General features: G+C 36.4%; 1 protein-coding gene across 13 annotated transcripts in view; it reads left to right on the top strand.

The window, feature by feature from the left end:
- The window catches only part of ntng1a (netrin g1a), a 286,683-nt gene that overhangs the window by 198,346 nt on the left and 64,956 nt on the right, over positions 1-23,381 (top strand). For 12 of the 13 annotated variants that reach the window (XM_061922312.1, XM_061922322.1, XM_061922317.1 and 9 more), the window contains exon 5: positions 1,960-1,986. The exons of the other annotated variant lie outside the window; for it this stretch is intronic. In XM_061922312.1, coding sequence (XP_061778296.1) covers positions 1,960-1,986 — 27 coding nt within the window. The remainder of the gene's footprint in view (positions 1-1,959; positions 1,987-23,381) is intronic. 13 annotated transcript variants of the gene reach the window in all.

Here is a 23,381-nt window from a genome sequence, read left to right as displayed (position 1 = left end):
GCGTGAATCATACATGACCTCGTCAGCCAGCCAGCTCCCGGGGAGAAAGGGATGCGGTCGCCACGGGAACGATGAGACACACTAAATTACCCGTTCAGCCGCCGTCTGGCAGGAGGACGACGGCGGGATGAGACACGTCCTCTCTTTGTCCGTCCGTCTCGCCGCTTGATACGTTGTTGGTGACGGGCCATGAAAATTCCCTCTCATGTGTTCTGGTGTCTGAGAGGCGTCTTTTCCCCCAACTTTTATTGTTTCTGACCCTATTGTGTCCGCATGGATTACTTTTCAAAGAATATTTCTACAAACCCCGTTTCCATATGAGTTGGGAATTTGTGTTCGATGTAAATATAAACGGAATACAATGATTTGCAAATCCTTTTCAACCCATATTCAGTTGAATATGCTACGAAGACAACATATTTGATGATGAAACTGATTAAACATTTTTTATTTTTTATTGCAAATTAACTTTAGAATTTGATGCCAGCAACACGTGACAAAGAAGTTGGGAAAGGTGGCAATAAATACAGACATAAAGTTGAGGAATGCTCATCAAACACTTATTTGGAACATCCCACAGGTGTGCAGGCTAATTGGGAACAGGTGTGTGCCTTGATTGGGTATAAAAACAGCTTCCCAAAAAATGCTCAGTCTTTCACAGGAAAGGATGGGGCGAGGTATACCCCTTTGTCCACAACTGCGTGAGCAAATAGTCAAACAGTTTAAGAATAACGTTTTTCAAAGTGCAATTGCAAGAAATTTAGGGATTTCAACATCTACGGTCCATAATATCATCAAAAGGTTCAGAGAATCTGGAGAAATCACTCCACGTAAGCGGCATGGCCGGAAACCAACATTGAATGACCGTGACCTTCGATCCCTCAGACGGCACTGTATCAAAAACCGACATCAATCTCTAAAGGATATCACCACATGGGCTGAGGAACACTTCAGAAAATCACTGTCACTAAATAAAGTGTGTCGCTACATTTGTTAGTGCAAGTTAAAGCTCTACTATGCAAAGCCAAAGCCATTTATCAACAACACCCAGAAACGCTGCGGCTTCTCTGGGCCCGAGATCATCTAAGATGGACTGATGCAAAGTGGAAAAGTGTTCTGTGGTCCAACGAGTCCACATTTCAAATTGTTTTTTGGAAATATTTGACATCGTGTCATCCGGACCAAAGGGGAAGCGGACCATCCAGACTGTTATCGATGCAATGTTGAAAAGCCAGCATCTGTGATGGTATGGGGGTGCATTAGTGCCCAAGGTATGGGTAACTTACACATCCGTGAAGGCACCATTATTGCTGAAAGGTACATACAGGTTTTGGAACAACATATGCTGCCATCTAAGCGCCGTCTTTTTCATGGACGCCCCTGCTTATTTCAGCACGTGTTACAACAGCGTGGCTTCGTAAAAAAAAGAGCGTTGGTACTTTCCTTGCCCGCCTGCAGTCCAGACCTGTCTCCCATCGGAAATGTGTGGTGCATTATGAAGCGTAAAATACGACAGCGGAGACTGTTGAACGACTGAAGCTCTACATAAAACAAGAATGGGAAAGAATTCCACTTTCAAAGCTTCAACAATTAGTTTCCTCAGTTCCCAAACGTTTATTAAGTGTTGTTAAAAGAAAAGGTGATGTAACACAGTGGTGAACATGCCCTTTCCCAACTACTTTGGCACTTATTGCAGCCATAAAATTCTAAATTAATTATTATTTGCAACAAAAAAAATGTTTTATCAGTTTGTCTTTGTCGCATATTCAACTGAATATGGGTTGAAAAGGATTTGCAAATCGTTGTATTCCGTTTATATTTACATCAAACAGAATTTCCCAACTCATATGGAAACAGGGTTCGTATTTGGGTGAGGGGGCGGGAGCATCCTGTCATTATTTTTGTATCAACAATGTGCCGTTTGATTGACACTCTCCCTATTCTCTTCCTCTCTTGCAGGTGTCCCTAATAACATTGGTCCAGTTAGTAAGTAATCTATTACAAAGGAACTGTTTGATTGCTTGACGCTTCACCCTCCACCACACATCCCCGCCACCCCCGATTTTGTGCCAAGTGTTCATTTCTCACCAGCTGTAAGTCTCGGGTCCAATTCTGAAACCCCTCAAATTACTTTTCATAACCTTTTCCAAGATTGTTTTTAATTGGCGTATTTTATTTTTGTTTTTTAATATAAAATAAGATTTTAAGGGAGTTTGTTAAATGTCCACTGCAGTAGACTATGAAACTAAAATTGTGCAAACACTAAGGGTCTAGGTCTGATATCAACGAAAATAACAAAATATAAAAATAAAAAAAAACACTTATCGGATGATATCAGCTTGCATTTAGAATCTGCGATACAGACGATATCAAGGTTGTTTACTTCCGAAAAGCGAGTTAACGTACGTTTTACTGAACCAAAAAGTTGCCTTGTTACAAGCGAGTGTCCTTATACAGGACTGCAGTTCCTGGAGGAGGTCAGGGCAAGAAAACGAGGCGCTTTAAACTTGGAGTAGCCAAACCATCAGTTTTATAACCCACTTACCCGTCCCTTTGTGTGTGCTAAGTCAAGAGAGCACACCCTGACCGTAAAAAGGACGTGTCATAACCTAAATGTTGGCATTGAGCTAGACAGGTGGTCTCTTCTCAAGGAGAGGGCTGTCACGTTTGCATTTCGAAGTCCCAATCAGGGCCTCTTTTCCTACGAGAAGTGATCCAATCCATCCGTGAATATCAAACTAAGCGCCCGGTTGCATTTTTTAATTGGTGCAGTTCAGTTAAATGTGTTGGTTTTCTGACGTGGACTTGTTTCTTCAGCATTGTCCACACTTTTAAGTCAGAATTTTGAGAAGGCCATTCTAAAATGCTTATATGTGCTTGTCAACATATTTGGACTGTCAGAAGTAAACGTATCGGACATATATGTTAGCATATCCACTAATGCTAATGACGCTAGCTTGATTACATTGGGATAGCATGCAAAAATATGCAAGGAAACACTCTCGCAGACATCACACAAGTGGATGCTTTAGTAAGTATGAATAGTTTTAGCTATATTGTAAAACTTACAATCATTGTTTGTATTGATGAATTACATATCCTTATGAGTAGAAACGCAATGGACGGATATACTTATTATATAAGGAGATAGGATTAGCCAAAACCATCAGTTTTATAACCCTCCTACCCGTCCCTGTGTGTGTGCTAAGTCAGGAGAGCACACCCTGACCGTAAAAAGGACGTGTCATAACCTAAATGTTGGCATTGAGCTAGACAGGTGGTCTCTTCTCAAGGAGAGGGCTGTCACGATTGCATTTCGAAGTCCCAATCAGGGCCTCTTTTCCTACGAGAAGTGATCCAATCCACCCGCGAATATCAAACTAAGCGGCCGGTTGCATTTTTTAATTGGTGCAGTTCAGTTAAGTGTGTTGGTTTTCTGACGTGGACTTGTTTCTTCAGCATTGTCCACACTTTTAAGTCAGAATTTTGAGAAGGCCATTGTAAAATGCTTATATGTGCTTGTCAACATATTTGGACTGTCAGAAGTAAACATATAGAACATATATGTTAGCATATCCACTAATGCTAATGACGCTAGCTTGATTACATTGGGATAGCATGCAAAAATATGCAAGGAAACACTCTCGCAGAAATCACACATGTGGATGCTTTAGTAAGTATGAATAGTTTTAGTTATATTGTAAAACTTACAATCGTTGTTTGTATTGATGAATTACATATCCATATGAGTAGAAACGCTATGGATGGATGTAATTATTAGCTAAGCAGATAGGTTGAACAAAATATGCACGAAAATACTCCCACAGGTATCAAACATGGGACGCTTTAGTAAGTATGAATTGTTTTAGTTATAGTGTAAAACTTACCATCGTTGTTTGTATTGATAAATGAAGAATCCATATGAGTAGAAACGCTATGGACGGATTTAGTTATTAGCTAAGCAGATAGGTTGCGCAAAATATGCACAAAAATATTCCCAAAGACATCACACATGGGACACTTTAGTAAGTGTGAATTGTTTTAGTTATATTGTAAAACTTACAATCGTTGTTTGTATTGATAAATGAAGAATCATTATGAGTAGAAACGCTATGGACGGATTTTGTTATCAGGTAAGCAGATAGGTTGAACAAAATACGGGTTGGGTTGTACTTGTTTAGCGCTTTTATATTTTCAAGGTACTCAAAGCACTTTGACACTACTTCCACATTTACACATTCACACACACATTCACACACTGATGGATATTTGTATTGATGAATTAAAAACCCATATGAGTATAAACGCTATGGACGGATTTACTTATTAGCTAAGCAGATAGGTTGAACGAAATATGCACCAAAAAATACTCCCTCAGAATCAGACATGGGACGCTTTACTAAGTATGAATTGTTTTAGTTATATTGTAAAAATTACAAACGTTGCTTGTATTGACGAATGAAGAATCCATATGAGTAGAAACGCTATGGACGGATATACTTATTATCTAAGGAGATAGGTTGAACGAAATATGTACCAAAATACTCCCACAGACATCACACTTGGGACGCTTTAACAAGTATAATTGTTTTAGTTATATTGTAAAACTTACAAGTGTTTTTTGTATTGATGAATGAAAAATCCATATGAGTAGAAACGCTATGGACAGGTTTACTTATCAGCTAAGCAGACTCAATAACACCACGGCGACGTTTTGGGGAATTTACGAAACTGAAACAATAGAAAAATAATGCCACTGTATGTTAATACTAACATATGCACTTCAAAACATGTTAGCATATCCACTATTGCTAACGATGCCAGCACGCACAAATATGCATGAAAATACTCCCACAAACATCACACATGGAACACTTTAGTTAGTATGAATTGTTTTAGTTATATTGTACAACTTAAAATCTTTGTTTGTATTGATATATGAAAAATACGTGTGAGTAGAAACGCTATGGAGGGGTTTACTTATTAGCTAAGCAGACAGGTTGAACAAAATATGCACAAAAATACTCCCAAAGACATCACACATGGGACACTTTAGTAAGTGTGAATTGTTTTAGTTATATTGTACAACTTAAAATCGTTGTTTGTATTGATGAATGAAAAATACATATGAGTAGAAACGCTATGGAGGGGTTTACTTATTAGCTAAGCAGATAGGTTGAACGAAATATGCACAAAAATACTCCCAAAGACATCACACATGGGACACTTTAGTAAATGTGAATTGTTTTAGTTATATTGTACAACTTAAAATCATTGTTTGTATTGATGAATGAAAAATATATATGAGTAGAAACGCTATGGAGGGGTTTACTTATTAGCTAAGCAGATAGGTTGAACGAAATATGCACAAAAATACTCCCAAAGACATCACACATGGGACACTTTAGTAAATGTGAATTGTTTTAGTTATATTGTACAACTTAAAATCATTGTTTGTATTGATGAATGAAAAATACATATGAGTAGAACCGCTATGGAGGGGTTTACTTATTAGTTAAGCAGATAGGTTGAACGAAATATGCACCAAAATACTCCCACAACCATCAAACATGGGACGCTTTAGTGAGTATGAATTGTTTTAGATATATTATAAAACTTAAAATCGTTGCTTGTATTGATAAATGAAAAATCCATATGAGTAGAAACGCTATGGACGGATTTACTTATTATCCAAGGAGATAGGTTGAATGAAATATGCACCAAAATACTCCCACAGACATCGCACTTGGGACGCTTTAGCAAGTATAATTGTTTTAGTTATATTGTAAAACTTTCAAGTGTTTTTTGTATTGATGAATGAAAAATCCATATGAGTAGAAACGCTATGGACAGGTTTACTTATCAGCTAAGCAGACTCAGTAACACCACGGTGACATTTTGGGGAATTTACAAAACTGAAACAATAGAAAAATAATGCTATTTGAATGTTAATACTAACATATGCACTTAAAAACATGTTAGCATATCCACTAATGCTAATGATGCCAGCACGCACAAATATGCATGAAAATACTCCCACAAACATCACACATGGAACACTTTAGTTGGTATGAATTGTTTTAGTTATATTGTACAACTTATAATCATTGTTTGTATTGATGAATGAAAAATTCATATGAGTAGAAACGCTATGGAGGGGTTTACTTATTAGCTAAGCAGATAGGTTGAATGAAATATGCACAAAAATACTCCCAAAGACATCACACATGGCACACTTTAGTAAGTGTGATTTGTTTTAGTTATATTGGAAAACTTAAAATCGTTGCTTGTATTGATAAATGAAGAATCCATATGAGTAGAAACGCTATGGACGGGTTCTCGCAATGTCATTTTATAACATTTAGCTGCCGGAGATCATGTCTGCCTGACAGCGTTTTAAAAAATGTTTTTGGGATATATATTTCAATTTTTATTCATAGCATTCTTGGGTAAATATGAACAAAACAAAACAAAAATCACATGGGTTTCCTTTGAATTGCAGCGCACGCTTTTCATCAAGTATTTTACAGCCCCTCACTCGACATTTTTCATTACTTTCCGCACATACATTAAAAATAAATAGCATTCCCCGGCGTTATTGAAGTGCCCGGACCTTTCTGAAAAGTAAGGTCACGTCAAGGTTATTTTAATATAGGCTGCGGGGCGCCCGGCTTTGGTATTATCTTCGTCACGCAGTGCTCCCCGAGGAAGAGGAGGGAGAGGTGTCCATGTTGTCTGTCTGGAAGGAACAATAGGAGAAAGAACACTCCGAGCCTGGCATGGCATTTTCATACAGGACAGTAAATATTGTGTACAAACTAATAATAGAAGGGGAAAAAGGATAGTTTTAGGGCTGCAAACTGATATTGATAATAAAAGTCATAACCCAGCAGGCACAAGACGTTGATGCAACGTTGATTATGCATTGGTGTTTTTTGTTTATTAAAACTGGCTTCTGAACGACGTTGCAAAATAGTTGTATTTGTAAATTGAGAGAATGGTCGAATCGACGTCACAACTCGACGTTGATTAAACATTGTTAAAAAGAAGGTTGTCTCAACGTTTTGTTTGTGTTGTTGAAAATTGGTTGGAAAATTACCAAATTTCAACGGTCAAATCAACGTCACAATCTGACATTGAATAAATGTTGTCAAAAAGCATGTTGTTTCAACGTTGTTGAATATTAATTGGGAAATAATCAAATTTCGATATTCAAATCAACGTCAAAACCCAACATTGATTAAGCGTCGTCAAAATGTATGTTGTTTCAACGTTAGGTTTGAGTTGTAGAATACTGGTTGGGTAATGACCAAATTTTAACGGACAAATCGACGTCATAACCCAATATTGATTAAACGTTGTCAAAAAGCATGTTGTTTCAATGTTTGTTTGTGTTGTAGAATATTGGTTGGGAAATGACCAAAATTCAATGGTCAACATTAGAACCTAACATTGATTTAATGTTGTTAAAAAGCATGTTGTTTCAAGGTTGTACAATGTTAGTTGGGAACTGACCAAATTTCAATGGTCAAATCAACGTCAAAACCCAACATTGCTTAAACGTCGTCAAAATGTATGTTGTTTCAACGTTAGGTTTGAGTTGTAGAATATTGGTTGGGAAATGACCGAAATTCAATTGTCAAATCAACGCCAGACCCTAACATCAATTAAATGTTGTCAAATATCATGTTGTTTCAACGTTGTATTTGTGTTGTAGAATATTGGTTGGGGAATGACTAAATTTCAAAGGTCGAATCAATGTTACAACCTGACATTGAATAAACGACGTCAAAAAGCATGTTATTTGAACGTTGTAGAATATTAGTTGGGAAACGACCAAAATCCAATGGTCAAATCAACGTCAGAACACAAAATTTATTAAACGTTGACAAAAAGCAACCTTGTGTTTGTGTTGTAAAAAATTGGTTGGGAAATGACCAAAATTCAATGGTCAAACATTAGAACCTAACATTGATTTACGTTGTAGAAAAGCATGTTGTTTCAAGGTTGTATAATATTAGTTGGGAAATGACTACATTTCAATGGTCAAATCGACGTCAGAACCCAACATTGATTAAACGTTGTCAAAAAGCATGTTGTTCCAACGTTGTGTTTGTGTTGTAGAAAATTGATTGGAAAATGTCCAAATATCAATGGTCAAATCAACATCACAACTTGACATTGAATAAACGTTGTCAAAAAGCATGTTGTTTCAACGTTGTAGAATATTAGTTGGGAAATGACCAAATTTCAATGGTCAAATCAAAGTCAGAACCTAACATTGATTAAACGTCGTCAAAATGCATGTTGTTTCAACGTTAAGTTTGAGTTGTAGAATATTGGTTGGGAAATGACCAAATTTCAACGGTCAAATCGACATCAGAACCCAATATTGATTAAACCTTGTCAAAAAGCATGTTGTTTCAACGTTGTAGAATATTAGTTCGGAAATGACCAAAATTCAATGGTCAAATCAACGTCAAAACCCAACATTGATTAAACGTTGTCAAAATGTATGTTTTGTCAACGTTAGGTTTGAGTTGTAGAATATTGGTTGGGAAATGACCAAATTTTAACGGTCAAATTGACGTCAGAACCCAACATTGATTAAACGTTGTCGAAAAGCATGTTGTTTTCAATGTTGTGTTTGTGTTGTAGAATATTGGTTGGGAAATGACCAAAATTGAATGGTTAAACATTACAGTAGAACCTAACATTGATTTAACGTTGTCAAAAAGCATGCTGTTTCAATGTTGTAGAATATTAGTTTGGAAATGACCAAATTTCAATGGTCAAATCGACGTCAGAACCCAACATTGATTAAACGTTGTCAAAAAGCATGTTGTTCTAACGTTGTGTTTGTGTTGTAGAACATTGGTTGGAAAATGACCAAATTTCAACGCTCAAATCAACGTCACAACCTGACATTGAATAAACGTTGTCAAAAAGCATGTTGTTTCAACGTTGTAGAATATTAGTTGGGAAATGACCAAATTTCAATGGTCAAATCAACGTCAGAACCTAACATTGATTAAACGTCGTCAAAATGCATGTTGTTTCAATGTTAAGTTTGAGTTGTAGAATATTTTTTGGGAAATGACCAAATTTCAACGGTCAAATCGACATCAGAACCCAATATTGATTAAACGTTGTCAAAAAGCATGTTGTTTCAACATTGTAGAATATTAGTTGGGAAATGACCAAATTTCAATGGTCAAATCAACGTCAAAACCCAACATTGATTAAACGTCGTCAAAATGCATGTTGTTTCAAAGTTAAGTTTGAGTTGTTGAATATTGGTTGGGAAATGACCACATTTCAACGGTCAAATCGACGTCAGAACCCAACATTGATTAAACGTTGTCGAAAAGCAGGTTGTGTTCAATGTTGTGTTTGTGTTGTAGAATATTGGTTGGGAAATGACCAAAATTCAATGGTTAAACATTACAGTAGAACCTAACATTGATTTAACGTTGTCAAAAAGCATGCTGTTTCAATGTTGTAGAATATTAGTTGGGAAATGACCAAATTTCAATGGTCAAATCGACGTCAGAACCCAACATTGATTAAACGTTGTCAAAATGCATGTTGTTTCAACGTTAAGTTTGAGTTGTAGAATATTGGTTGGGAAATGACCAAATTCCGATGGTCGAATCAACGTCATCATGAAACATGTTGTTTCAACCTTTGTATTTGTGTTATAGAATATTGGTTGAGAAATGACCAAAATTCAATGATCGCATCAACTTCAAAAGTCAACATTGATTAAACGTTGTGAAGTGAATTTTTTTTAGCGAATTATATTTATATAGCGCTTTTCTCAAGTGACTCAAAGCACTTTACATAGTGAGACCCAATATCTAAGTTACATTTATACCAGTGTGGGTGGCACTGGGAGCAGGTGGGTAAAGTGTCTTGCCCAAGGACACAACGGCAGTAACTAGGATGGCACAAGCGGGAATCGAACCTGCAACTCTCAAGTTGCTGGGACGGCCACGCTACCAACCGAGCTATGCCGTTGTCCAAAAACATTACGTTTGAGTTGCTCAAAGTCAGGACCTATCTCAACGTTGATTTAACGTCTTGCGCCTGCTAGAAAATAACATTGAAATATGCGGCTTTTTTGGCTTCAAGATATCCTCTTTAAACGGTACAAATTTAACCTCTAGGCCTACTCAGAGGCCTAGTGGTTAGAGGGTCCGCCCTGAGACCGGTAGGTTGTGAGTTCAAACCCCGACCGAGTCATACCAAAGACTATAAAAATGGGACTCATTACCTCCCTGCTTGGCGCTCAGCATCAAGGGTTGCAATTTGGGGGTTAAATCACCAAAAATGATCCCCGGGCGTGGCACAGCTGCTGCTCACTACTCCCCTAACCTCCCAGGGGGGAGATCAAGATGATGGGTCAAATGCAGAGGACAAATTGCACCACACCTCGTGTGTCTGTGACAATCATTGGTACTTTAACTTAACTTTAACAAATATAAAAAAGATAGTTTTACACATTTAAATGTACTTTCTGTAAATAAATACAAGTCCATGCACTGGCAAAATAAAATAGTAGTTATAAAATAATTGGTAATGTAATTAAAATCTACTTCATATGTAAATAAATAAATATTTAGATTAGTTTGTCCTGAGCTGAGCTCCCTGCGTGGTTATCATGCGGCGGCAGCGGGCGACTTTCCCACGACGACGGTGGGTAAACAGATTGACCTCGGGTGTTGTTGTTTTTTTTTAATCAGGCGTTAGATGAAGAAGTGACCGGCATGTCAAGTCAGAAATGGACACGTGGCAAACAACACCGCTGCTTCTTTATCACCTTCACTTGTCATTTCGCCAACCCCTGCTGCCTGGTGCATGGCCTGACGTAAGCTAAGCGTGTGTGTGTGTGTGTGTGTGTGTGTGTGTGTGTGTAATTGGTGTGTGTGTGTGTGTTTGTGTGTGTGTTGGCATGCTCTTCTCTCAAACATATAAGATGCAAGCGTCTTTCTAGCCGGTGCATCCAAATGCCACGCCATGCATGAACGAGGTCCTCTAATCTTCGAAACGACGTGTTCGTGTGTAAGTGTGTGTCTGTGTTCTTAAAGCTGCAAACAAGACTTTGACTGACAAATACATCTGCTAGTTTTTGTGGCGCAGACTCCTCCCCGGCAACCGGCGAGTTTATGCACGGAAGAGGATGAGGCCGACACGAGTTTGTTGTACTTAAAAGACAGAGGAGCTCCATTTGTCGTTGTTCTTTGGAACGATCAAGCCAGGCCAAATTGCATTGCATTAGCAGTGATTAATGTCCCACGCTCCTGAACACGTCATATTATGTGTATCATTTATTTGAAGAAACGGTCCCTTATTATGCATTATGGATATTTTGTTGGTGTTACGACAGTGTTTTAATTATCCTGAAGGAATAAATAAAGGACTATCTATCCATCTATGTGTATGACCACTAAACGTAAGATCCTTCATCACGTGCCCCGATCTAAATGAACTCATATCATTCTAATTATAAAAACGCAGGCTTTGCTACACACCTTAAAGCAGGGGTCCCCATAGTTTTTGACCCCGGGGGGCCACATTGGGTTTAAAATGTGTCCGGCGCAAATATATATATATAATTAATACAATTTTAAAAATAAAGGCAGCTCACTGGTAAGTGCTGGTATTTGAGCGGGCGACTTATCTGGTCTTTACGGGCAACCTGGTGCCTGTGGGCACTGCGTTGGTGACCCCTGCCATATATATATGTATATATATATATATATATATATATTGTTGAGTGTTGTTTACGTTTTCAGTAGTTTCACGTTAATGTAAATTTGTAACCTGTTGGATATACTGCCAAAATTATTTGAAGCACCTTTGGAGACGGCTTGTGGTAGACAAATTCAACATGAGTAAAACATAAATTTGCATACATTCCGGGCACATCATCAGCCAGAGTTTCTATCTCATCACTACAGTGGTACCTCAATTTAGGAGCAATATGTGGTCCACGACCGAGCTCGTAACACAAAACACTCGTATCTCCAAACGAGGTAAATCCATTTATATATATATATATATATATATATATATGGCAGGGGTCACCAATGCAGTGCCCACGGGCACCAGGTTGCCCGTAAAGACCAGATAAGTCGCCCGCTCAAATAGCAGAACTTACCAGTGAGCTGCCTCAATTTTTAAAATTGTATTAATTTACTAGCAAGCCGGTCTCGCTTTGCCCGACATTTTTAATTCTAAGAGGGACAAAACTCAAATAGAATTTGAAAATCCAAGAAATTATTTTAAAGACTTGGTCTTCACTTGTTTAAATAAATTCATTTATTTGTTTTTTTTACTTTGCTTCGTATAACTTTCAGAAAAACAATTCTAGAGGAAAAATACAACCTTTAAAAAAGGATTTTAGGATTTTTAAAAACATATACCTTTTTACCTTTTAATTTCCTTCCTCTTCTTTCCTGACAATTTAAATCAATGTTCAAGTAAATTAATTTCTTGTATTGTAAAGAACAATAAATACATTTTAATTTAATTCTTCGTTTTAGCTTCGGGTTTGTCGGCAAAGAATATTTGTGAAATATTTCTTCAAACTTATTATGTTTAAAATTCCCCCCAAAAATATTCTGGCAAATCTAGAAAATTTTTCGAACCAAATTTAAATCTTATTTCAAAGTCTTTTGAATTTATTTTACATTTTTTGTTCTTGAAAATCTAGAAGAAATAATTATTTGTCTTTGTTAGAAATATAGCTTGGTCCAATTAGTTATATATTCTAACAAAATGCAGATTGGATTTTAACCTATTTGAAACATATCATCAAAATTCTAAAATTAATCTTGATCAGGAAAAAATGACTAATGATGTTCCATAAATTATTTTTTTAATTTTTTCAAAAACATTCGAATTAGCTATTGTTTTCTCTTCGTTTTTTCGGTTGAATTTTGAATTTTAAAGAGTCGAAATTGAAGATAAACTATGTTTCAAAATGTTATTTTCATTTTTTTTACTGTTTTCTCCTCTTTTAAACCGTTAAATCAAGTGTTTTTTTCATCATTTTTTCTCTACAAAAAACCTTCCGTAAAAAGAAAAAAAACGTACGACAGAATGACTGACAGAAATACCCATTTTTATATATATATATATATATATATATATATATATATATATATATATATATATATATATATATATATATATATATATAGATTTATTTATTAAAGGTAAATTGAGCAAATTGGCTATTTCTGGCAATTTATTTAAGTGTGTATCAAACTGGTAGCCCTTCGCATTAATCAGTACCCAATAAGTAGCTCTTGGTTTCAAAAAGGTTGGTAACCCCTGGTAAATGGTAACACTTTAGTATGGGGAACATATGAACCATTAATTAGTTGCTCATTAACATAGGGTTAATAAGAAACCAGGGTTGGGGTTAGGGTTAGGGAAGACTTAGTTAATGGCTTACTGGTTATATAATAAGGCCATGCAGAATAAGGCATTAATTAGTACTTAATAACTACTTAATGATGACTCATTAACAGCCAATATGGTTCTCGCCCGGAAAAGGGTGGAGTGCCATCTCCGGGTTGGGGAGGAGACCCTGCCCCAAGTGGAGGAGTTCAAGTACCTAGGAGTCTTGTTCACGAGTGAGGGAAGAGTGGATCGTGAGATCGACAGGCGGATCGGTGCGGCGTCTTCAGTAATGCGGACGTTGTACCGATCCGTTGTGGTGAAGAAGGAGCTGAGCCGGAAGGCAAAGCTCTCAATTTACCGGTCGATCTACGTTCCCATCCTCACCTATGGTCATGAGCTTTGGGTCATGACCGAAAGGATAAGATCACGGGTACAAGCGGCCGAAATGAGTTTCCTCCGCCGTGTGGCGGGTCTCTCCCTTAGAGATAGGGTGAGAAGCTCTGCCATCCGGGAGGAACTCAAAGTAAAGCCGCTGCTCCTTCACATCGAGAGGAGCCAGATGAGGTGGTTCGGGCATCTGGTCAGGATGCCACCCGAACGCCTCCCTAGGGAGGTGTTTAGGGCACGTCCAACCGGTAGGAGGCCACGGGGAAGACCCAGGACACGTTGGGAAGACTATGTCTCCCGGCTGGCCTGGGAACGCCTCGGGATCCCCCGGGAAGAGCTAGACGAAGTGGCTGGGGAGAGGGAAGTCTGGGTTTCCCTGCTTAGGCTGTTGCCCCCGCGACCCGACCTCGGATAAGCGGAAGATGATGGATGGATGGATGGATGTTCGTAATTTGCATGTTAATAATACAGTTTTGACTGTACTTGAATGTATATAGACTTTATTTATATTATTCACATCTGAATAATGCTGTATAATAGACCATATTCATATTATTCACATGTGAATAATACTGTATAATATACTGTATTTATATTATTCACATGTGAATAATGCTGTATAATAGACTGTATTTATATTATTCACACGTGAATGATGCTGTATGATAAACTGTATTTATATTATTCACATGTGAATAATGCTGTATAATAGACTGTATTTGTATTATTCACATGTGAATAATGCTGTATAAGAGACTGTATTTATATTATTCACATATGAATAATGCTGCATATTGGACAATATTTATATTATTCACAAATGAATAATTCTGTATAATAGACTGTATTTATATAATTCACCTGTGAATGATCCTGTATAATAGACTGTATTTATATTATTCATGTATGAATAATAATGCATAATGGACAATATTTATATTCACATGTGAATAATGCTGTATAATAGACTGTATTTATATTATTCACATGTGAATAATGCTGAATAAGAGACTGTATTTATATTATTCACACGTGAAGGATGCTGTATGATAAACTGTATTTATACTATTCACATGTGAATAATGCTGTATAATAGACTGTATTTATATTATTCACATGTGAATAATGCTGTATAAGAGACTGTATCTATATTATTCATACGTGAATAATGCTGTATGATAAACTGTATTTATATTATTCGCATGTGAATGATGTTGTATAATAGACTGTATTTATATTATTCACATGTGAATAATGCTGTATAATAGACTGTATTTATATTATTCACATGTGAATAATGATGTATAAGAGTCTGTATTTATATTATTCACACGTGAATGATGCTGTATGATAAACTGTATTTATATTATTCACATGTGAATAATGCTGTATGATTAACTGTATTTATATTATTCACGTGAATAATGCTGTATAATAGACTGTATTCATATTATTCACGTGTAAAAATATACCCAGTGTTTCTTGTTTTTTGGCAGCAAATAAAGTATTTTCTATTCTATTCTATTCTATAACTAATTATTGGTTCATCACATATATACACACACATGTATACATATATACACATATATACGTACAAACATTGCATATATAGTATATATGTGTATATATTATATACACATATCTACATATATATATATATATATATATATATATATATATATATATATATATATATATATATATATATATATATATATATATATATATATACAATTGTAGATGCGGACGGACTCACCACGTTCAGAGCATCTTGACGTCACTTTATCGATGGAAATATAACATTTTAGACAATATGATTTGCCTAAGAGATTCCAAGAGTAACAAGTGGGAGAAAATTAATTGATGAAATGCCGGTAAAGGACAGATAACGAAATAATAATAAAACATTTTAAAATAAAGTAGCAGTTTGGGGACCTCTGCCTTAAAGTATAAGCCCAGAGCTCGGCAACTGTCGGCTCCAAACACGGGAGATTGTGCGTTTATTTTTGCTGTTGTTCGGCAAATATGCTAACTTAGCGTGATGCTAGCACGTAGCCTTGCCAACATTCTAATGTTAAGTTAAAGTTAAAGTACCAATGATTGTCACACACACGAGGTATGGCGAAATTATTCTCTGTGTGTCGCTTTTTCCGATTCAATGTTGTGTGTTCTGCAAGAACACATGTTAAGTGTGTAAACAATAGCGCTTTGTTGGTTGCCAAACACAACACGTTAGCATTGAAGCCACAGACACACAAAAAGGGCATGTTCCAAGCCGAACTTACAAAAAAAACACTAAATTCCATCAAGTAGTGATGTGCAGATACATACTGAATTATCGATACGGATTTATGTCAGAATATCGATTCTCAAATCAAAATATTGATACTTTATTTATTGGAGTGTAATTAGACAGGCAGTGTGTTAATGTTGGATATTGTTGAGTGTTGTTTACGTTTTCAGTAGTTTCACGTTAATGTAAATTTGTAACCTGTTGGATATACTGCCAAAATTATTTGAAGCACCTTTGGAGACGGCTTATGGTAGACAGATTCATCATGAGTAAAACATAAATTTGCATCCTTTCTGGGCACATCATCAGCCAGAGTTTCTATCTCATCACTACAGTGGTACCTCAATTTAGGAGCACAACGTGTTCCACGACCGAGCTCATAACTCAAAACATTCGTATCTCGAAACGAGGTAAATCCATTTAACCCGTGCTTTGCCCTTCCAAAACACCACAATTGAAACATTTTATTCCTTTTAAAATGGAAAAAAGCATACTTTTAGATAAAACAATATTGCTTGTTTTGCAAGTAAGTACTACCAAGAAGTACAGTTGTAATAATATAACAATCATTTACAGCATTTACTTTGGGAAGCACACTTTTTGTAGGTGTTTATTTTGCTCAGGGATGCATTTTAAAGACGGACCTGAGAGTTTAGGGTTGACAAGAAGAGACGTGTTTGTTTGTGTGCGAAAGGTAATTCTCGACCAATCATTTTAAGCCAGGACTCGACCAGAACAAACTGAAACATGGCAAACGTAGCATCTGCAGCTTCTCATTATTTTCATGGATATATGTCCGCCGTTTGGACGTTTTCGGCTGCGGTTTCTTGTGATGCGGACCGATCCTGCGGAGGGGCTGACTAACCAGTAGGACATGTTTTTATTGGTTTGTTTCTCTGATTCGGACTTTGCACTGATTGTGGGCAGGATTGTGTCGATCTCTGAGCGGCGATGAAACGTACATGTCAAATGTCGAATCAAAACTTGTTTTTTCCTGTGTTTACGATGAAGTATAAGCAGAATGGGCCCGTACCTCAAATTATGCTGGCAACTTGAAGCACAACAAAAAGTCAAAGTACAGCTCGTATTTCAAAATAATCGTAAATTGAGGTACCGCTGTAGCACTAACATTGTGCGCCACCGGGGGAGCAATTCGAATTCATGGGGAGATCTGCTATTATAATTTAATCAGAAACGGATCAGGAAGGGACAAGGGATAAGTTGGCGGTAGAATTTCATATAAAGCGCCCTGCAATTTATTCTTTGATCTTACATGAGCTTATTCACGCAAAATCCCCCCCACGGATCACGATGCCCTACGCACAGTACCGTATTTTTCGGACTATAAGTCGCAGTTTTTTTCATGCGACTTATACTCAGGAGCGGCTTATGTGTAAAATTATTAACACATTACTGTAAAATATCAAATAATATTATTTAGCTCGTTCACGTAAGATTTCATGGGATTTATCGATTAGGAGTGACAGATTATTTGGTAAACGTATAGCATGTTCTTTATGTTATAGTTATTTAAATGACTCTTGATGTCAAAGTTTGTTGTTGACGGACGCAGAGATGGAGGCATGCATGGAGTGAGAAAACATGGTTTTAATATAAAAAACTCGGACAAAACCAAACAAAGGGTTCAAACCAAAAGCGCGCACGTGGGCGGAAAACAAACAAAAAGGCCTAGCCTGGAAGCTAACAGGTATCTAGCAGGAAACAGAAAAACTGGAAACACGAACGAGAAAACACGAAACCAAAAAGCTAGGAGAAAACAAACTACAAATAGCAAACAGGAACAGCTTACCGCTACGACGACAAGGACAAACAATAGCATGACAACTAGTAGCTGTAATGATGACATCGACACGACAGGTAGCAACGACACAAAAGCGACATGATGATAATCCAGCACTGACTGGAGGAACAAAGCAGGTACAAATAGGAGCGAGCTGATTGACCACAGATGTGGCCAGGTGCCAATCAGCCGCAGCTGAGGGAAAACAGCACACAGGGAGACAAACAGGAAGCTGAACCAAAATAAGAGTGCTGACAGGAAATACTAAACATACACAGAGGAAAAACTAAAACACACACAAACTGTCAGTGGCAAGCCTGACTTCTAAGTTGGTTATTTACGCCTCATATAACGTTTACTTTTTCAGCCTGTTGTTCACTATTCTTTATTTATTTTAAATTGCCTTTCAAATATTTATTCATAGCGTTGGATTTTATCAAATAAATGTCCACCAAAAACGCGACTTATATGTTTTTCCCCTTCTTTATTATGCATTTTCGGCAGGTGTGACTTATAGTCCGGAGCGATTTATATTCCGAAAAATACATTACTTGATCTGCGTACAGGGATGGACGGACTACAAAAACAGAACCAGCGCACAAACTGTGAATATCCGTGCGCAAGACATTAAGAACTTGTTGATATAGGTCCTGATGTCGAGCAACTTAAAAATAATGTTGAAACAACATGCTACATTGAATCAATGTTGGGTTCTGACGTTGATCTGACCATTGAATTTTGGTCATTTCCCAACCGATATTCTACTACAGAAACACAACGTAGAAACAACATGCTTTTTGACGACATTTAATCAATGTTGGGTCCTGCTGTTGATTTTATGATTGAATTTTGGTCATTTCCCAACCAATATTCTTCAACACAAATACAACGTTGAAACAACATGCTGTTTGATGACATTCAATCAATGTTGGGTTCTGATGTTGATTTGACCATTGAATTGTGGTCATTTCCCAACCAATATTCTACAACCCAAATACCACGTTGAAACAACATGCTTTTTGACACCGTTTAATCAATGTTGGGTTCTGATGTTGATTTGACCATTGAATTTTAGTCATTTTTCGAACAATATTCTACAACACAAATACAACGTAGAAACAACGTACTTTTTGACGACATTTAATCAATGTTGGGTCCTGGTCATGATTTTTACGATCGAATGTTGGTCATTTCCCAACCAATATTCTACAACACAAATACAACGTTGAAACAACATGCTTTTTGACAACATTTAATCAATGTTGGGTTCTGACTTTGAGTTGACAATTGAATTTGATCATTTTCTAATCAATATTCTACAACACAAACACAACGTAGAAACAACATGCTTTTTGACGACATTTAATCAATGTTGGGTCCTGCTGTTGCTTTTATGATCGAATTTTGGTCATTTCCCAACCAATATTCTTCAACACAAATACAACGTTGAAACATCATGCTGTTTGATGACATTCAATCAATGTTGGGTTCTGACGTTGAGTTGACAATTTAATTTTGGTCATTTTCTAATCAAAATTCTACAACACAAATACAACGTTGAAACAACATGCTTTTTGACGACGTTCATTCAATGTCAGGTTGTGACATTGATTTGACCATTGAATTTTGGTCATTTTCTGATCAATATTCTACAAAACAAACACAACGTAGAAACAACGTGCTTTTTGACGACATTTAATCTATGTTAGGTCCTGCTGTTGATTTTATAATCGAATTTTGGCCATTTCCCAACCAATACTCTTTAACACAAACATAACATTGAAACAACATGCTTTTTGACAACATTTAATCAATGTTGGGTTTTGACGATCTGACCATTGAATTTTGGTCATTTTCCAGCTAATATTCTACAACAGAAACACAACATGGAAACAACATGCTTTTTGACGACATTTAATCAATGTTGGGTCCTGCTGTTGATTTTATGATCGAATTTTGGTCATTTCCCAACCAATACTCTTTAACACAAACATAACATTGAAACAACATGCTGTTTGATGACATTCAATCAATGTTGGGTTCTGACGTTGAGTTGACCATTCAATTTTAGTCATTTTCCAACCAATATTCTACAACACAAATACAACGTAAAAACAACGTATTTTTTGACGACATTTAATAACTGTCTGGTCCTGGTCATGATTTTTACGATCGAATGTTGGTCATTTCCCAACCAATATTCTACAACACAAATACAACGTTGAAACAACATGCTGTTTGATGACATTCAATCAATGTTGGGTTCTGACGTTGAGTTGACCATTGAATTTTGGTCATTTCCCAACCAATATTCTACAACCCAAAAACAAGGTTGAAACAACATGCTTATTGAAAACATTTATTCAATGTCAGGTTGTGACATTGATTTGACCGTTGGATTTTAGTCATTTTCCAACCAATATTCTACGACACAAATACAACGTAGAAACAACATACTTTTTGTCGACATTTAATCAATGTTGGGTCCTGGTCATGATTTTTACGATCGAATGTACGTCATTTCCCAGCTAATATTCTACAACAGAAACACAACATAGAAACAACATGCTTTTTGACGACATTTAATCAATGTTGGGTCCTGCTGTTGATTTTATGATCGAATTTTGGTCATTTCCCAACCAATATTCTACAACACAAATACAACGTTGAAACAACATGCTGTTTGATGACATTCAATCAATGTTGGGTTCTGACGTTGAGTTGACCGTTGGATTTTAGTCATTTTCCAACCAATATTCTACAACACAAATACAACGTTGAAACAACATGCTGTTTGATGACATTCAATCAATGTTGGGTTCTGACGTTGAGTTGACCGTTGGATTTTAGTCATTTTCCAACCAATATTCTACAACCCAAAAACAAGGTTGAAACAACATGCTTATTGAAAACATTTATTCAATGTCAGGTTGTGACATTGATTTGACCGTTGGATTTTAGTCATTTTCCAACCAATATTCTACGACACAAATACAACGTAGAAACAACATACTTTTTGTCGACATTTAATCAATGTTGGGTCCTGGTCATGATTTTTACGATCGAATGTACGTCATTTCCCAGCTAATATTCTACAACAGAAACACAACGTAGAAACAACATGCTTTTTGACGACATTTAATCAATGTTGGGTCCTGCTGTTGCTTTTATGATCGAATTTTGGTCATTTCCCAACCAATATTCTACAACAGAAACACAACGTAGAAACAACATGCTTTTTGACGACATTTAATCAATGTTGGGTCCTGCTGTTGATTTTATGATCGAATTTTGGTCATTTCCCAACCAATACTCTTTAACACAAACATAACATTGAAACAACATGCTGTTTGATGACATTCAATCAATGTTGGGTTCTGACGTTGAGTTGACCATTGAATTTTAGTCATTTTCCAACCAATATTCTACAACACAAATACAACGTAAAAACAACGTACTTTTTGACGACATTTAATAACTGTCTGGTCCTGGTCATGATTTTTACGATCGAATGTTGGTCATTTCCCAACCAATATTCTACAACACAAATACAACGTTGAAACAACATGCTGTTTGATGACATTCAATCAATGTTGGGTTCTGACGATCTGACCATTGAATTTTGGTCATATCCCAACCAATACTCTTTAACACAAACATAACATTGAAACAACATGCTGTTTGATGACATTCAATCAATGTTGGGTTCTGACGTTGAGTTGACCATTGAATTTTGGTCATTTCCCAACCAATATTCTACAACACAAATACAACATTGAAACAACATGCTTTTTGACAACATTTAATCAATGTTGGGTTCTGACGATCAGACCATTGAATTTTGGTCATTTCCCAACCGATATTCTTCAATGTTGGTTTCTGACGTTGAGTTGACCATTTAATTTTGGTCATTTCCCAACCAATATTCTACAACACAAATACAACGTTGAAACAACATGCTTTTTGACGACATTTAATCAATGTTGGGTCCTGCTGTTGATTTTATGATCGAATTTTGGTCATTTCCCAACCAATACTCTTTAACACAAACATAACATTGAAACAACATGCTGTTTGATGACATTCAATCAATGTTGGGTTAGGACGTTGAGTTGACCATTGAATTTTGGTCATTTCTAATCAATATTCTACAACCCAAAAACAACGTTGAAACAACATGCTTTTTGAAAACATTTATTCAATGTCAGGTTGTGACATTGATTTGACCATTGAATTTTGGTCATTTTCCAACCAATATTCCACAACCCAAATACAACGTAAAAACAACGTACTTTTTGACGAAATTTAATCAATGTTGGGTCCTGGTCATGATTTTTACGATCGAATGTTGGTCATTTCCCAACTAATATTCTACAACACTAATACAACATTGAAACAACATGCTTTTTGACGAGATTTAATCAATGTTGGGTTCTGACGTTGAGTTGACCATTTATTTGTGGTCATTTCTAATCAATATTTTACAACACAAATACAACATTGAAACAACATGCTTTTTGACTACATTTAATCAATGTTGGGTTCTGACGATCTGACCATTGAATTTTGGTCATTTTCCAGCTAATATTCTACAACAGAAACACAACGTTGAAACAACATGCTTTTTGACGACATTTAATCAATGTTGGGTCCTGCTGTTGATTTTATGATCGAATTTTGCTCATTTCCCAACCAATACTCTTTAACACAAACATAACATTGAAACAACATGCTCTTTGATGACATTCAATCAATGTTGGGTTCTGACGTTGAGTTGACCATTGAATTTTGGTCATTTCCCAACCAATATTCTACAACCCAAAAACAACGTTGAAACAACATGCTTTTTGAAAACATTTATTCAATGTCAGGTTGTGACATTGATTTGACCGTTGGATTTTAGTTATTTTCCAACCAATATTCTACAACACAAATACAACGTAGAAACAACGTACATTTTGACGACATTTAATCAATGTTGGGTCCTGGTCAGGATTTTAACAATCGATTGTTGGTCTTTTCTGACGTTGAGTTGACCATTGAATTTTGGTCATTTCCCAACCAATATTCTACAACCCAAAAACAACGTTAAAACAACATGCTTTTTGACGATGTTTATTCAATGTCAGGTTGTGACATTGATTTGACCATTGAATTTTGGTCATTTCCCAACCAATATTCTACAACGTAAAAACAACGTACTTTTTGACGACATATAATCAATGTTGGGTCCTGGTCATGATTTTTACGATCGAATGTTGGTCATTTCCCAACCAATATTCTTCAACACAAATACAACGTAGAAACAACGTACTTTTTGACGACATTTAATCAATGTTGGGTTCTGACGATCTGACCATTGAATTTTGGTCATTTCCCAACCAATATTCTACAACGTAAAAACAACGTACTTTTTGACGACATATAATCAATGTTGGGTCCTGGTCATGATTTTTACGATCGAATGTTGGTCATTTCCCAACCAAT

Source organism: Nerophis ophidion, linkage group LG15 (assembly GCF_033978795.1).
Source record: "Nerophis ophidion isolate RoL-2023_Sa linkage group LG15, RoL_Noph_v1.0, whole genome shotgun sequence".
NCBI lineage: Eukaryota > Metazoa > Chordata > Actinopteri > Syngnathiformes > Syngnathidae > Nerophis > Nerophis ophidion.
Note: the sequence above shows the minus strand (reverse complement) of the source record. Positions and strands in the feature narration are given on the sequence as shown.